The 15,354-nt window shown below is 35.4% G+C and overlaps 3 protein-coding genes across 7 annotated transcripts in view; 1 reads left to right on the plus strand and 2 right to left on the minus strand.

Moving 5' to 3' along the window:
- Window positions 1-2,203, plus strand: part of LOC111462393 (piRNA biogenesis protein EXD1-like) — a 6,190-nt gene extending 3,987 nt beyond the window's left edge. For 2 of the 3 annotated variants that reach the window (XM_023105932.1, XM_023105933.1), the window contains exons 6-10: window positions 271-317; window positions 686-902; window positions 1,362-1,491; window positions 1,595-1,637; window positions 1,937-2,020. In XM_023105932.1, the coding sequence (XP_022961700.1) occupies window positions 271-317; window positions 686-902; window positions 1,362-1,491; window positions 1,595-1,637; window positions 1,937-2,011 (512 nt within the window). In that variant the 3' untranslated portion in view covers window positions 2,012-2,020. Of the gene's footprint in view, window positions 1-270; window positions 318-685; window positions 903-1,361; window positions 1,492-1,594; window positions 1,638-1,936 lie in introns of all 3 variants that reach the window. The other variant, XM_023105931.1, reaches the window with a different exon arrangement.
- A 455-nt stretch (window positions 2,204-2,658) lies between these two features.
- Window positions 2,659-8,816, minus strand: LOC111462933 (clathrin interactor EPSIN 1-like). Of its 3 annotated transcripts, none has more exons than XM_023106762.1 (12): window positions 8,667-8,816; window positions 8,452-8,508; window positions 8,257-8,308; window positions 7,539-7,618; window positions 7,365-7,443; window positions 7,181-7,264; window positions 6,941-7,086; window positions 5,921-6,157; window positions 5,281-5,444; window positions 4,707-4,894; window positions 3,493-4,078; window positions 2,659-3,146 (listed from the first exon to the last, which is right to left on the minus strand). In XM_023106762.1, the coding sequence occupies exons 2-12, from the start codon at window positions 8,490-8,492 to the stop codon at window positions 2,935-2,937; spliced, it is 1,869 nt and encodes a 622-aa protein (XP_022962530.1). In that variant the 5' UTR covers window positions 8,493-8,508; window positions 8,667-8,816; the 3' UTR covers window positions 2,659-2,934. The 3 variants fall into 3 exon arrangements, with proteins under 3 accessions (XP_022962530.1, XP_022962529.1, XP_022962531.1); XM_023106761.1 differs by having other exon boundaries at window positions 4,707-4,897; XM_023106763.1 differs by lacking the exon at window positions 8,667-8,816 and having other exon boundaries at window positions 4,707-4,897; window positions 7,534-7,618.
- Window positions 8,817-9,879: 1,063 nt separating this feature from the next.
- Window positions 9,880-11,213, minus strand: LOC111462347 (zinc finger CCCH domain-containing protein 20-like). Its single transcript, XM_023105862.1, has one exon. It carries the CDS (start codon window positions 11,032-11,034, stop codon window positions 10,114-10,116), a length of 921 nt encoding a protein of 306 aa, XP_022961630.1. The 5' UTR covers window positions 11,035-11,213; the 3' UTR covers window positions 9,880-10,113.
- Between the last annotated feature and the right edge of the window lie 4,141 nt (window positions 11,214-15,354).

Consider the following 15,354-nt stretch of genomic DNA (forward strand, 5'->3'; position numbering starts at 1 on the left):
TTTTTTTTTTTTTTTTTTTTTTTTTTTTTTTTTTTTTTTTACTGAAAATGTTGGTGGATGTCGCTTGGATCTAAATTGTTTGGCATGTTAATTTAATTATCAGAATTTTCTGGAAGGAATAATCTAGATTCTACGTCAAGTTCTTGTGGTCAGTGGAGAAGTTAACAAGCTTTTGTTATATGAATGCATTTCTTTATTATTTTATAACTTAATGCTTTTTGCTGCTAATGCTTACATTTTTATTCTATATTGAAATAATATGTAATGTAGGTGTATCATATGTGGAGAAGGAAGAGGTCCGCCTCCTACTTAGGCAGGTTAGTTTTTTCATGGTCGTATTGCTGTGGATAGTGTTGTATCTTGGCAAGAAGTTTCTATATATTAAGCATTGTTTTTCGTTATGAGGTATTTTATAGGTCAGATGTGCTTGATTCCTAAATGTAGAATCCTTCTTTTGGAGTAGACAAGTATAAATATAATGTAGAGACATTTCAAGTCCATTGAGTTAACAAAAGGGACATGGAAACTAAGATTATTGGTCTGCAGGTACTGTATAATTATGTCCATAATATGATAAGATTCAAAATGTTATCTCGTCATAAAATTATATGCAGGTATCGTGTAAATGTTCCACAAGTTTATGTATCTTTGCATAAAAACTAAATTCTAAATTTGTATTTGACAGGACCCGAAGTTTTGGACCTATAGACCATTGTCTGAATTGATGGTCCGTGCAGCTGCTGATGATGTACGCTTTCTGCTTTACATCTATCACAAGTTGATGGAGAAATTGAATCATCAATCGCTGTGGTACCTCGCAGTGCGTGGTGCTTTGTACTGCCGGTGTTTCTGCATCAATGATAATGGATATGCTAACTGGCCTCCTCTCCCTTCTGTTCCAGGTTTTCTTTAAGAACACACCTTACCATGTGCAGTCCATATAATGAGAATAATTCCAAATTTAACATTCTAATATGCTAAGTTGATTAAACTATCATTACAAACTTTTCAACATAATATGATTCTGTGGTGTTTCAATATTGTTGGCTTCTTTTATGTTATGATTTCACAATTGATATTGGGTTTAAAATTCAAAGTGGCTATTTAGCAATGTGAGAAATGTTGGCTCACCATCTTTCATTCAATTATCCCAATCTGCTGGAATGTGCAAAACATCAAATATATTAAAATTTATAATGTTGTATTATCTAATTATTATTGACACGTGGTATGTGGTTTCTGTCCTTAGGGTTCTTAGACTACGTTTCACTTCAAATCTTATTTTTTCATTTGATGCGTCTAAAACCTTTTGTTACATGGTCTCAATTGATCACCTTTATTGGTCTTACATGTTTTTTCAGATAACCTTGTAGTAGAGGACAAAGCTCCTGAAGAAGAAATTCTTTCAGTCTTAGACATTCCCCGTGGAATGATGGGTCGCGTAATTGGTAGGAGAGGAGCCTCAATTTTGGCAATAAAGGAATCTTGCAAGTAATTCACTATCGACAAATCCCTTTAGACTTCATTTATATCCTTTAGGCTAAAAAAATACCATAGCCGTTGTTTTTTCTCACCTTGGGTTCTTAAAATGCAGGGCGGAAATTCTCGTTGGCGGCACTAAGGGCCCACCGGACAAGGTAAGACTCTCTTTTCATTCACTTCAAAACAGACCACTATAAAGCCTAAAATAGAATGCTATTCTTTGAACTTTGCTGTGAATTTCCTGGATTCCTCTCTCCATTTGCTTCAAATCCCACTGCCTAGATTAGACCTCAACACCTCCTTTTGAGTTATTTGTTAAAACCCCCTGGAACAAACAAAGGGGACTCGCTCTGCTTGTCTCGAAGTCTCTGAGTATCAGCCAAAATCCTTTTGAATGTTGATGGACATTGAAAGTTGTTCTGTCAGTAAGATGAATGTAATTGTGGTGATGTAGGTTTTCGTCATTGGACCCGTGAGGCAGGTAAGGAAGGCAGAAGCTATGATACGAGGAAGCTTGCTTGAAATGTGATTGAATGAACATGAAAACCGTGTTGTGATGAACATGAACGCAAAATCCTCAATATTAAGAATACAGTTTCAGCTGCTAATACTAGTAGATCCCGTATGCAAGGGATTACTTTACATACTTCACAATCTTTTGTATAGGTACAGTAGCTTTGAGAAGCAAATTTTATGTGAAAAATATTATCAAATCAAAATATGAAAATTGAAATAAAACTTTGTTTTTACCTTCAAACTTAATAAATCTAAAATAAATTCGAACTTAATAACGGTAAACCATTAATTCACCTGGGCCAAATGTCATTCAATTATTTGTTTTTACCTTCAATAAGTTATTATCAATCAATTATTATACTGTTTTTTTTAACCATGCATGTATTGTACTATGTTTTTTTTATTGAAAAATTGTATCTTTGAAAGGACCTCTTCAGTGATATTTAAACCGTTTATTGTCTATGAGAGTAATGAACTGAACTCTTTTACCAACCAAATTAAGGGGTAAATTTCAGGAAATCAAGCTCATTAGTTTTCTAGCAACAAGGTATAGAGCCAGTCTTCAAAATGATAGGAATACAGAAATTTAGACAACGGGAGGGAGAAAGAACTAATCGACTCTTGAACAGAAACGTACATAATTCGTACAATCATTTATAGATGGTGTATTTTAGATCACTTCCTGTCCATTTTTATAAAGTTCAATTGCTCATGTCTTACTTTCGCAACATATTTAATAAAAAAAAGGAGCACTATTCCTTCATTCACAGTAACTCAGTAAGATATAGAACATTTTATATTATTATTCAAGGCATTTCCTCGAATCAATTAATATGTGGCGCATATGCAAACGCCACTCTCCAAAGGGCTCGAGGTTTTCTCGTACACTCTTTGCAGATCAACAGGAAGAAAAGCGGCACAAGTGAAACAATAAACTTACTTCTGGAAACCACCAAATTGGTATTGTTGACCAGAAAGTTGTGAAAAGAAATCGTCTCCAATCCCCTGCGATCCTGTCCGACCAAGACCAGACCCTGCACCCATTGCTTGCCCCATGTGATAAGTAGGTGCCGGTCCTTTCTCCCTCTCGTTTGAGAAATCGCTCAGTCCGCCCACCACACCGACATCTATCAGGGAAACCTTGTTGGCTGCAATGCATGCAAGCAACTGATGTATTAACTGTCAAGGGTGCTATGAAAACAACGCATACGAGGAACCATCGTTCCCAAATACAATAAATTAAGAGAACTAAGAAAAGATCTCAAAAACTGATGTGAAGTTCAAATACCTATTTAATACACCTAAAGCTCAAGAACTAGATTTATAAATTAAAGCAATTTAATACGTTCATTAAGCCCCAATCCAAAGTTCAAAGACATTCTAGCCCGGAATATTGTCTACCATACGTCCCAATTAGCTCAAGAAGAAAGGAAGAAAGCAGGGAATAAAGAAGAAGGTCAGTGAACGGGATTGTGACAGTTAAGATAGACTTACGAGCGGAGATATTAAGATCAATCAATCCTCGACTAAGTGAATCTGCCCAAATCCCAGACTTGACCTGGAAAGTATTCTTCTTCGCTGGAGCTGTTGAAATGTTGATAGATTTTCCATCTAAATTACTAGATGGGCCACCAACAGGATTCTGGGAAGGTTCTGAGGACACTGGTTCAGAACGCGAAGAAGTTGCACCCAAAAAATCTGATCCATCAAAAGAGTTAAGTGGAAGAGCAGCAAATGGATCCACAGTTTTACTGTCTCTTTTTGTGCTAGCAAAGTTGGTTTCTGTTTGCACAACCGGCTCAGCAGAGGCAAAAGGGTCAATTGGTGCAGAAACAGAAGCGGGTTGTGAAGCTTTAATGTCTCTTGCTGCACTGGCAAAGTTAGTTTCCGTTTGCACAACTAGCTTAGAAGAGGCAAAAAAGTCAATTGTTGCAGAAACTGAAGCAGGTTGTGAAGCTTTACTGTCTCTTGCTGCATCGGCAAAGTTGGTTTCTGTTTGCACAACCGGCTCAGGAGAGGCAAAAAAGTCGACTGTTGGAGAAACCGAAGCCGGTTGTGAAGCGAATAGATCAATCTCAGTCTGTAAAAACGATATATTTTTAACAAAAAACAAAAGAAAATCAATAATCAGAAAGAGGCACTTGCGAACTCTCCGGTCATTTTCGTGAATATAATTTTTTTTTATGAGATAATACTTATCGACTTAGTTTTTGATGAGCTAATACTTTCATGGATCGAAAATTTTGACAAGGATAATGAGTAGAAGTAAAACGACCAGATCAATGTTAAAACACCAAAATGCTCGTTGGTATATAAAAATAAAAATAACTAGTTGTTAAGGTACCATCCAACTTTCCAAGACAGAGATAATGCTCTGGCTTAATTATTCCTAAAGAGATGCATATAAAAACAGCTAGACAACGTCTAGTTTGGCAGAGATGAGAATTTCTGAAGGATTGGATTTCAATCGCATACCTAAGAATTTCCAAAATGTTACCAAGAAACGCAAGTGCACAGAAAAAGATGCACTACTTTTTTTGAGCTAAATGTGATACTATTCTTGAACCAAGAAGCAAGTCTTTAAGTTAGCTAAATGCAAGAAAGTGATTGCAGTAGCAAAAGGAATTTGTTTTTTCTCCTCGTCTATGGAAGAATGTATTCATGGTGGAATTTAATGACATTACTAAAAATCCAGAAGTATCCTTTACCTTTGATGGGGAATTTGGTTCCTTTTCCACTTGCGCTGAAGCAGATACAAAAGTAGCATCTGCAAACAGATCAACCACCGGAGAACTGCTGTCAGGCTTTCCAGGAGGAACAAGAGTTGGAGCATCCATGAGATCTCCGATTAAACTATCTCCAAAAAGATCCACCTTTTTGGGGCTTGGTGCAGCAGCTTCTGCCAAAAAGTTCAATTCAGAATGAATTATTCATTTGTTTTTCTAGTGTTAGCCTTTTTAAGGTTTAAGATTGTCTAACCAATTTAGTCACCAACGATATTTCATTTTTCTAAAACGGTAATTTTAATTGAAGATCACAAGATTTCTCTTTTAATATTTATTATTTATTATTAGCACAACTCTCTATTTCTGGATCTTCCCTTGCATCATTAAGTTATCAAATGTAGTTGTCAACGAACTACATGAAATTAATAAGGAAGACGGGTTTTACTCATCTATGGAAACATCCATCAAGTGATATCTTACCACGTTCATCATTAATTCACCAATTATCTTATTGCAACAAAAGAAGCACAAACATTTCAGAATTCAAAATACTAACTTGTCGTGGTGGTGGTGGAAGTTCCACGAGGATCAAAATCATCAAAATCTTCGTCAGAATTATTTGTAGGGGTACTAGAACTGAAGGAGGCAATCTGATTTGCAGAGTCTTCCGACTTTTTTGATGGCTTTGATGTACCAAATGATGTTTTACCTTGATCCTTGCTGAAAAAGAATTCTCCACATTATGAAGCAAGGCAACATAAAACTATAGAGCAATCTCGGTCTGTTTATATGAGACGCCTATAATTAAAGATCAATCAATATGAAACTCCACATAACTTCTCCAGAATTTAATAACTCCTACCATAGATGCAATAACTTCTGATCAACTTTTCATTTTAAAAACATCATCCACTGACATTTCTTCAGTTATATAATTCTTCAATATATGTAGAGTTCAAACAAAACTCAACCTAAGAACCACGCCTCAAAGGAACAGGCATTGTTTGTTTGCAGAACCTTCTACAAGCATCTTACATCATTTTTTCAATATAAGAAACGATAATATAATTCATCAAAGGAAGAACAATCTAAGGCCACTGGTAGAGACAACCCCCGCCAACAACCTATTTTGTGAATCTAACATCAAATTGAGCCAATAGAATCAAGTAAAAAGGTAATATTCAACAAGTACATACCTGCTGTTTTGCGCAGAACCCTTGCCATAATCCTGCTTTACCCAATCTGACTTTTTAAAATCATCTTGATCATTTTTTTCCTTTCTAAATGAATCCCTGTTGCTGCTCCTATCACGAAATCTATCGCCTCTAAAGCTACTCTGACCTTGATAACTATCACTGCTATAAGAACTACTGCTGCCATACGAGGCTGAACCTGACTTGTAAGTAATTCCAGTAGAAGAAAGTCCGAAGTACCTAAGAATTTTCAGTACACTAGTTATTCTAAAAAATCAATTCATGTACAGTGGCTAAGTTCCACCATAACAACCCAAATGGTTGGTATTGAAACAAGCTGAATTACATGTGGCAACATGAAAAACCAGTCTACTACTAAGTCTCCCTTCAAAGTGGTACGTAGAAAGCTCCTAAACTTACGGTGCATCTTGTTCAATTGCCTACATCCACTAATATTAATGTAAAGGAAAATAACTATATGGAGTGAGTTAAATGTATTTATCAGAAAGTCAGCGACTCATAAACAATTTGGCCAAGTCCAATGCCAAATAAGCACAAGATGCTAACGATAAGGATAAGACTAAGATTTTGGTAATGGTTGATTCAAGGGACGGAAAATTTCCTGCACGCACAAAAAACAAGCTAAAACACATGAAATTCAGCCATCGCAAAATATTGACGGAAGTCGAAGATAATGGCTACACTTGTCTTCATTTCGTTGATACAAGCATCTCCAACATATTTAATATAACTGACCTTGCGGCATATTACCATAACTCTAAGGAAAGCTCCCAGATTAAAGTCCGAGGCATAAAGATATAGTCCAATGTTGTAGCTGCTACTGGAGTTTATTGTTAATGTCATTTATTAACTACACAATCAGTAAAGGTTCTACCCCCATTCTTTTTAATATTTTGACCAAGGATCAATTAGTGAGGAAAAGCTCGGAAATATAACTGTCCATTCGTAGGTAGTAAATCTAGGAAAAGAAAAAAGAATCAGATTCCTGAAATGTTCACTTACTTTTCACGATTTGCAGCTGCTTTGTTTCTCACTTCTTGTATTTTATCTTTATCATTCAAAAGGGCTACAATGTTTTCAGCCTTCTTCCTGACATTTATGCCCATGTCCTTTCCATTTGGTTCAACATGTTCAAAACTCGAGAGTGACTATCCAACATAAACAAAACACAAAATAGAATAAAACTAAGAGTCTCTTAAGTGTTAAGCAGCATCTTAGAGAAAATTTTAGAAACATTCTTACAGATATCTGGAAAGTATGTTCGATAATGTCATCCACTGCACGTTCAGATCCATGTGCCACCAAATACTCTATAACAGCCAAAGCCTGAAGAAGTTGACGACACCACTCATAAGCAAGAGTGGGATGTAAACTACTGTTTTCAGAAAATAAGAACATATATAACTGGGAACCAATGAAGTTTTACCTTATAGACAAGACGCCAATTCTTACCAGTCTCACTCAATCTTGTCCAAAGAACATTCATAACCATCTGAGTTTCAGAACTGAAAAATCAAAATCAATCACGAAACAAAAGTAAGTGCTTGATTGAAGAGGGAAAGAAAGATATGGGAGGAGATGGAAAGAATTGTAACTTAACAATTTCTTTGTAGCTTGCGCTATTTCTGCTAAGGCAGATCCATGAGGACCCCATGGTTCATCATCTGTTGCATCCAGCACCTGCAGCAGTGATGACAACCAGCTATGAAATCACATTCAGAATTTCTATCCTCCAACAATAGAATATTAAATACTTCATTAGAAATTGGTCTGCTCTGAAACTTAATCCATTGTATCTGAAAATGCAAGTCCCTAAGTGTCATCCGGAACATGACCAACCAAATTGAAAATCTACCTAAATGGCACTTGGAGCTCAAACGGATGTGATTGCTGTATGGATTTGGATGGAATTGAGGACAAGAGTTGGCACAGACCAGACACGTAGCTAATGCTAACCGCCATTGTGGGAGTTGAATGCTACAATATTAAGCAACATCAATATCCCCGAAATACACCTAATTGGTGCTGGAAATTAACAGACCAGTGGTGTGACAGTTTTTAAACAGATATATTTCCTCCTTGTGTGATTGAATTATTATATTTCATCTTTATAGAGGTAGGACAGCAGCAACAAGGAAAATAGCATAAGAAGTATGCAAACTATTCTCCTGAGAGGGGTGGGGGTGGATATTGATAATTGAACAAACGTGTTGAGAGTTTCTTACATCCATTAAAGACACGGCAGAGAGAATCCATAACAACAACGAGGTACACATTTAAATCAAGATATCATCGATAAGCAAATGCATTGTTCAAACCTTCTGTTCGATTTCGGGAACCTTCAGGACCTTCAAATTCACCTCCCTCTTTCTGTAACAACGCATAAATAGATCAAATAAAAAAGGAAGTCCCGCCAAAAAATAAAAATTAAAGCTAACAGAAGGTCGTCTTCTATCTAGAAAACTATCATAACGGAGAGGGGATTGATAAAGATCAACTTGTTCGAGCCTCACATTTCACGGACAGTTTGATCGAAAACCTTCATGAAATCCATAATGGATCTGCGAAATCTATCACACAAGAATTGAACCAGAAAATGTGAGAAATTGGAGAACGATCTACGCAATGGATCCAGAAAAAAACCAAAAATAATAATAAATCAACAGCTGATATTGCTAAAACTAAACGATTGTGATCAAAAAAGAGAAACGGAGAAGAGCTAATGTACCTTTGAGTAGCAGGGAAGCTTCAGATCCTGGGAAAGAAGGAAATCAGGCCTCCGCGATGATTTTTCAACTTTCTTTTTATCGGTGATGGTTGAGAGAAAAGCCCGAACAGACGAGACACCACCAAACCAATTTTCTTAGCGGAATTTGATTGTTTAATTTAAATATAACTGAAAATGTTCCAAAAGTTCGCGCGATCTTAATAGTATATTTAATCTCATGAATATTTAGTAATTTTATATAATTATTATTTTCTAATATCGTATAATTGTAAGACATTCTATTTTATATATTTTAATTTTAATAAATAAATCAGTTTCTAATATGAAATATTATTTTCAAAATTTCGAGTATAATCATTGAAAGTAAATCTTCATTTTTTTTTTATATAAAATTGATATTAAATTATTTTAATAAATAAAAGCATGTTGAAAAATAATTCCAAACATAACAGAAGTGGTTTTAAATTTTTATAAACCACCTCAGAACAAGTTCTTACTAAATTGGAGAGGTGGACACAATTAGACAATGATAGCACATAACATTCATAAATGCTTCTCGAGTTCTCACAACAATTGTATGGGAGTCGTTCTTAGAAGGACTTCTCGAATGGTTGTATCAAATAATTATGTTGAAAATTTGTAAAGGTGAAGCTAAAACAACTTTGGAAGGAGAGACATTCTTTTTATATGGATCGTTGTTCAATAATGATTAGGGTAAAGAACTTTGGATAAACTAACGTGAATGGGTGCAAATCTTGCAACTCGAAAACATTCAGTGTTGACCACATTGAGAGAGACGAAAGTGCAGGTTACACAAATACTACACCAGTTGGCGTAGTGGTGTTAAGCATTCCTAGCAATACGAAGAGAAAAATGGTTACCGTATCATCTAGAATAAGGATGGTAGGAGAATGAGATGATAAAATTAATAATAATAGAGTTATTCTTAAATTTAGGCAGGGAGGGCTCTGGGCTCTACAGGCCACGAGAGTGATGGCCTTTCTTCTACAACCTTCCATTCTTATCCACTCCGAGTCGTACGGAAGATCCGTCCAAGTCGACAACAAAATATCTTGTCATTATTCGTTGCAGTCATTTGGATTTATTCAATTTTTTTGTTCTTTTCTTCCAAAATCAAACAACACCTACATTTCAATCGTAATCAAAATTTTCGTTACTTTTAATTGTTTTATTCCAAAAAAGAAAAAACCCATTTAAGGAACTAATTGAAGTAATGTACTAAGATTTAAATCTTACATGAACAAGGATGAGGATTGAGGGGCAGTATTGTGAAGCACGTTTATACACAATATTAACATTCACCCATTTACAGAAATTAGTAGAAACTTGAAACAAAATACACAAAAAAAGGACGAAAAGATTTGATTCACAGAGAAACTCAATTAAAGAAACAATTCCAATCCATGGCTTCTTCTTCCTTCTGGAATTAGTTCCGAGATCCGGCCAATATCAGCGGCCGGACACGCTCCACTGAGTTCTCTCTCATCAATTTCGCGTACATTTGGGCTCGTAGGTTTCTCCCTGATTCTACTCTCTCCATTGCTGGTTCTTCTTCGTTATCTCTGTCCCATGAATCAAATGCGCCGGAGTTTCGTCGGAAATTTGGACCGAAGCCGGAGATCCCCGGATTCGTTTTTAATTCATCAAAGTGGAGATTGTGCATCATTGCGACTAATCTACTGAACGATTCCCCACCGGTGGTTAAAGGGCTGATCGGAGACATAGGCGGCGAGTCCGACGATGATGATATTAGGATGGACGTCGGAGATGATACGGCAGAGGCGGCGATTTCCCTGCCTCGGGGAGACCTGATGCTCTGTTTCCCTGGAATCCGGAGTTGCTCCGACGAGTGGGCGAAGAAACAGACCCGCCTTCGGCAGCCTGCTCCGTCACGGCATGGCTGAGTCCGGTACCGATCAGGGTGGAGCCAAATTTCGAAAACTCCATGAGCGTACTCACAAGCGTCTCCTTTCATACAACACCCATGACGTAAATCCGGACACTCGGTGCCGGAATAGTTGAACTTCCTCGGATCCCGGCGGCGAGCCTTCTCGCCGGCGTGGGCGTAGGGACATTTGGTCCAATCGTGCGACCTCCCACGTGCGCACGCGCGGACTTTGAACTCGTACATCCGGAAATGGTCGCACGTGAAGGCGTCCACCATGGCCGGCAAGTCTTGATCCTCCCAGAGCAACGAATCGTAGTCCATAACCGCCGCCGTCGGCGAATCGAGCGGCGACACGTTGTCCGCGGTGAAATATGATGGGATTGCGGCGGCGGGATCGTCGAGGGAGTCCCAGGATGAAATGTGAGGCGTGGGATTGAGAAACATTGATTCGTTAATCATGGTGAATTGTGAGAGAAGGATGATGCAGTGGGAGGGTTTTTGAAGAACGAAATGGGAACTGCCAGTTTTTCAGGCGGAGAGACGGTGGTGGGATTTTGTTTTTCAACCGTGGTTGGTTACTCAACTACCTCCTTGTGTTTTACCCCTTTAAATATCTAGCGAATCCTTGGGGCATGCTACTCTGCCCGCATGTCCATGCTAATATGCTGCACTTTTCTTTTTCTTTTTTCTCTTTTTTTTTCCCCCTAGCTTCAAGTTTAAGACATCTTTGATTTGTACTATTTTTAATGAGTTAGTGTTTTTAGTTAAATTATAAAATAATTAATTTATTTTTATAACACACCCCAAAATTCAATTAAAATAGTCCGTAATATTAACCAAATTTTTTATATAGTTAATTAAAAAAAAATCTAGGATCAAACTAATCAAACTCTTGATCAACTAAATTTCAACAAAATAAAATAAAAATCATAAATTTCTGTTATTTTAGTTTTACATTTGGTAAACATTTTCATTTTTGGTACAAATTAACTGAGATAAAAGTTAAAAAATCTCTTTTATTTTAAAATTAAATTGCCATCACATGGGAATTCAATTTTTTTATATAAATTTAACAATGATAAAAGTGATGGATGAATGGTTGACGTTTAAAGATTAATTTATTTATGGGGAATTAAATTGTGTTTGGGTGTGGATGTCCTATCCAAGTAATTTTAAATAGACAAAAATTGGGGAAGTGGTTATATTTTATAAGAGGGGATTTTAGAGGACAAAAGTATGTGTAGGACGTGGACAAATATAATCAAGGTCACATGCTGCAGGGGACACTTGGAGGAGTCGGATGGAGAATAATTATTATTATTTAGTTTCCATAAAAAGCAAACAAAAACAAAGGGCCTGTTTCTCTCATCCACGTGGCCGACCGTGATGAGTTAAACCTAGATATTTGTCGACGTGGAGGCTGTAACTTGGCGGTGATGGTTTGGTCCTGCATGATTCTTGGTGCCACAAATCAACAACTATCCACGTGGCACACTTGATCTCTCTTCAGCTTTATTATCCCTCGAGATTCTCATGATCATGACCATTGACCATACCTTCTTTTCTTTTTTTTTTTTTAAATAAATATTTAAAATTTGTAGGCCGATCTTTATCCGGAACGATAGCCTTGCGTGTAAATTCTTAGAGGATTATCCACAAGGATATTCCACGTGGCTGATTTTGATTGGCAAATTAGCCAAGTATAATTATATAAAATAATATTATGATGAAGCAAAGTCACACCAAGCGTCTTTTTAACTTTTTAATTTTCGTTTTAATTTTCATATTTTGCTTAGTTGATAAGTTCAAACCTACTTTCATCTGCAAATTGTCTTATTCTTTGTGTTTAAAGTGTCCCAATGCTTTACTAAGAAGCATTAATTTTACATAAATCTTTAGCTTAATATTCCTTTTTAAGCCTCACGTGAATTCATTTCTTAATTAACTTTAATATTATAATTTTTTTTAATAATTATTTACAACTTGAGCCTGTTTAGATCTCTACGAATATATATATTTTTTTTTTGAAAAAAAAAAGAAAAAAAAAACTGAATAATCTTATCTATGTTTATCTTTGTGGGCCGAATCATGAAGATTGGGCCACCTTTGTGGGCTGAATCATACAATTTTCCAGCCCAGTTTCCGTGAATACGAACTAAAACGAAATTCAACAGCCCAACGGCCCAACGGTCCATTATTAATATAATTTAACTTATTTAGTTATTAAATTTTTAAATATTTTATTTTATACTTTAAATTTTCAAATGTAATATTTTATTTCACCTTAATTTGATTAAATATTTAATTGAATGAAAAAAACATATAACATTAGCAGTAGTAGTAGATTATTATATTAAAATGACATGACATTAAGATAAGTTGGAATTGGGAATAAATATAAGTCCAAGAAATTCCCCCTTGAGAATTGGTTCCTCATTCAAAACTTATCTATTTGTGTGATCTATGAATATAAATCAATTAAATCTTCAAAATTTAAAAGTATATAATCTATAAAAAAAACAATAATAGTAACAGTAATTCAAACATCTATATTTTAATTGATAATATTTGCATGAAATATATTTTAAGTAGAAAGAATTTGAACGTTTAATTTACTTCAAGTGAAAAATCACGAATTTCTATAAATTAATATTTTTAGAATTTTCTGGATAAATTATTTTAATTGAGGCCATCAGCACCTAAGAGGGCAATAATTTATAATAAAATATTAACAATAGATTTAAAAAGGATGATAATAAATTAATCGATACTGTCTGATATTCACGAATATTAATTTGTTTTTTTTAAATATATATTTAGAAGATTAATCCTAATTAGTATTACAGTTAATCAAAAAGTGCGTGTAGGAATTCCTTCTCCTCTCGGCCCCGCCGCCACGTGGCTCCATAGTTCTTGCTGCCGCCTTACCGTCACCGGAGAGAAATGGAGTACCCCAGCAATCGAGGAGTAAGCTTCGTACATTTTTTTGGGTAATGTGATTAATGGGGTTTTGGGAATTGATGTGCTTCGAGATTCTACACTGTATCTATGTGTGTGTGTGTTAATTTTAAGAGAGAGAAACCTCGCCGTCAGCGGCGGAGGGAAGAGACAATTGACGGTTGGAACTGGGAAACTGGGTGGTGCGCTACGGTGGTTGCAGTGGGAAATAGGAACAGCTCCGCTGACCTGGGCGTTTTCCGGTAGGGCCTTAAATCTTTACGTCTTAACACAAAATAACCAAAAAGAAAATATTGGTATATATTTGTAAAAAAAGGAAAAGTAAAAATGAATAAAAAGACAAAGAAATATGAAAAGAAAGGGAAACCAAACATTTTATGGGCAGAGGTGGAGATGTACGAAATGTTCGGTTCCAATTAAAGTGATTAAACGTTCCATCTTCCACTTTGCTAAATACAAATAAACATGCAAAAAAACAGGTAGGTTAGGTTTGTGGAGTAGAGATCCACAGAAACAGTATATTATATGATGCGATCTTATAATGTCACGTCTCGTTATATATGTTTCATAACATACATATCAAATCTAACATCGTCCAAGAGTTGGTATGAGTCTACATCTCATTCAATTCACAATTAACATCGTCATTCTTAGATTTTTTTTTTATTTTTTATAAATAAATTCACGTATAATTTAGGGTGAGAGGGTTGAAAAGGATGCACTCACTAACTTGATTGAAAAGGAATGGAACATAAATATGGAAAGGGACAGTGGATTCTAAATCTCACCAAATAAAGCAATAAAGTAAATGCAAAATGGAGGGAGAATAGGCTTTCAATAATTGCTTAAACTCATAAAAGACTCACATAATTTTCTCAACATTATAATAACAAATTAAAGTTAAGGAAGTATACTATATAATTATATTATATGGTAGTATATGGTATTTAGGGTTTGCCAAAACTATATATTATAAAATATTTATTTAGCAACTGGTTGACATGACACCAACAACTTCATGTTCATCCATGTATATCAATGCCCAAAAAAAGCTACATCATGATTTGATTGCATTTCAGACACTAGCACCAATAATTTAACTCACTGTTCTCTATATTGGGGTTTCTACACCTATATTTATATATACACATTTTTAAAAAAATTAATTATTCTACCTAATATAAAATTTAAATTCATTTAAAAAAAAATCAAATTTTCACCATGTTACCGAATCTGTTCAAGAAAACATAATATGACCTAATTGGACACTTCATCCGTAAAAAAAATATTATATTTAAGAAAAGTTGGTCGTTCATATATTCAAACCTACAGTCAAGTGGGAATTAGCATAGAAGGAAAGGAACGACCCTAATGTTATGTTGGTAAAACCAATTTCTTAGGTTAGAGATAGATATGAACGGACATAGAGACCCGAGAAACCCTCAATGAAGCATCGATTGTTTAAGTATATACTCTCCGCCAAGAACCATGGACATGTCAACAAGATGGGGTATTAAGAGTATAGGCATATGAGATTGATATATTTGAAAAAGTTAGTGAATAAACTAAAGTGGAAAGGATTCTAAAGGTGTGGAATTTAATGGGAGGAAGATGAATACTTGGAAAAAGTAGTAATGTGATTAGACAAGAGAATGGAGTGAAATGAATTTGTACATAATTTAGGAAGATTAGAGAAATAAAGAGAAGTAGAAGGAGTATTTAGCAAATAATAAGAATAGAAGGACTATTTGTGCAATTATTGGGTTCAGCCTCGTTTGTACAAATTCAGCCTTTTTTTTTTTTTTTTTTTTCCCTCCCTTT

This window comes from Cucurbita moschata, unplaced genomic scaffold, assembly GCF_002738365.1.
Source record: "Cucurbita moschata cultivar Rifu unplaced genomic scaffold, Cmos_1.0 Cmo_Scf00027, whole genome shotgun sequence".
Classification (NCBI taxonomy): domain Eukaryota; kingdom Viridiplantae; phylum Streptophyta; class Magnoliopsida; order Cucurbitales; family Cucurbitaceae; genus Cucurbita; species Cucurbita moschata.

What these genes read in the sequence shown, in the direction of transcription:
- LOC111462933 (XM_023106761.1), bottom strand. Translation starts at nt 8,492, where the DNA reads ATGGATTTCATGAAGGTTTTCGATCAAACTGTCCGTGAAAT. An exon ending in TTCCACCACCACCACGACAA is followed by an intron (nt 4,898 to 5,280) that starts GTTAGTATTTTG and finishes ACTTTTTGGCAG; the next exon opens with AAGCTGCTGCACCAAGCCCC. An exon ending in AACCAAATTCCCCATCAAAG is followed by an intron (nt 4,079 to 4,706) that starts GTAAAGGATACT and finishes TCGTTTTTACAG; the next exon opens with ACTGAGATTGATCTATTCGC.
- LOC111462347 (XM_023105862.1), bottom strand. Translation starts at nt 11,034, where the DNA reads ATGATTAACGAATCAATGTTTCTCAATCCCACGCCTCACATTTCATCC.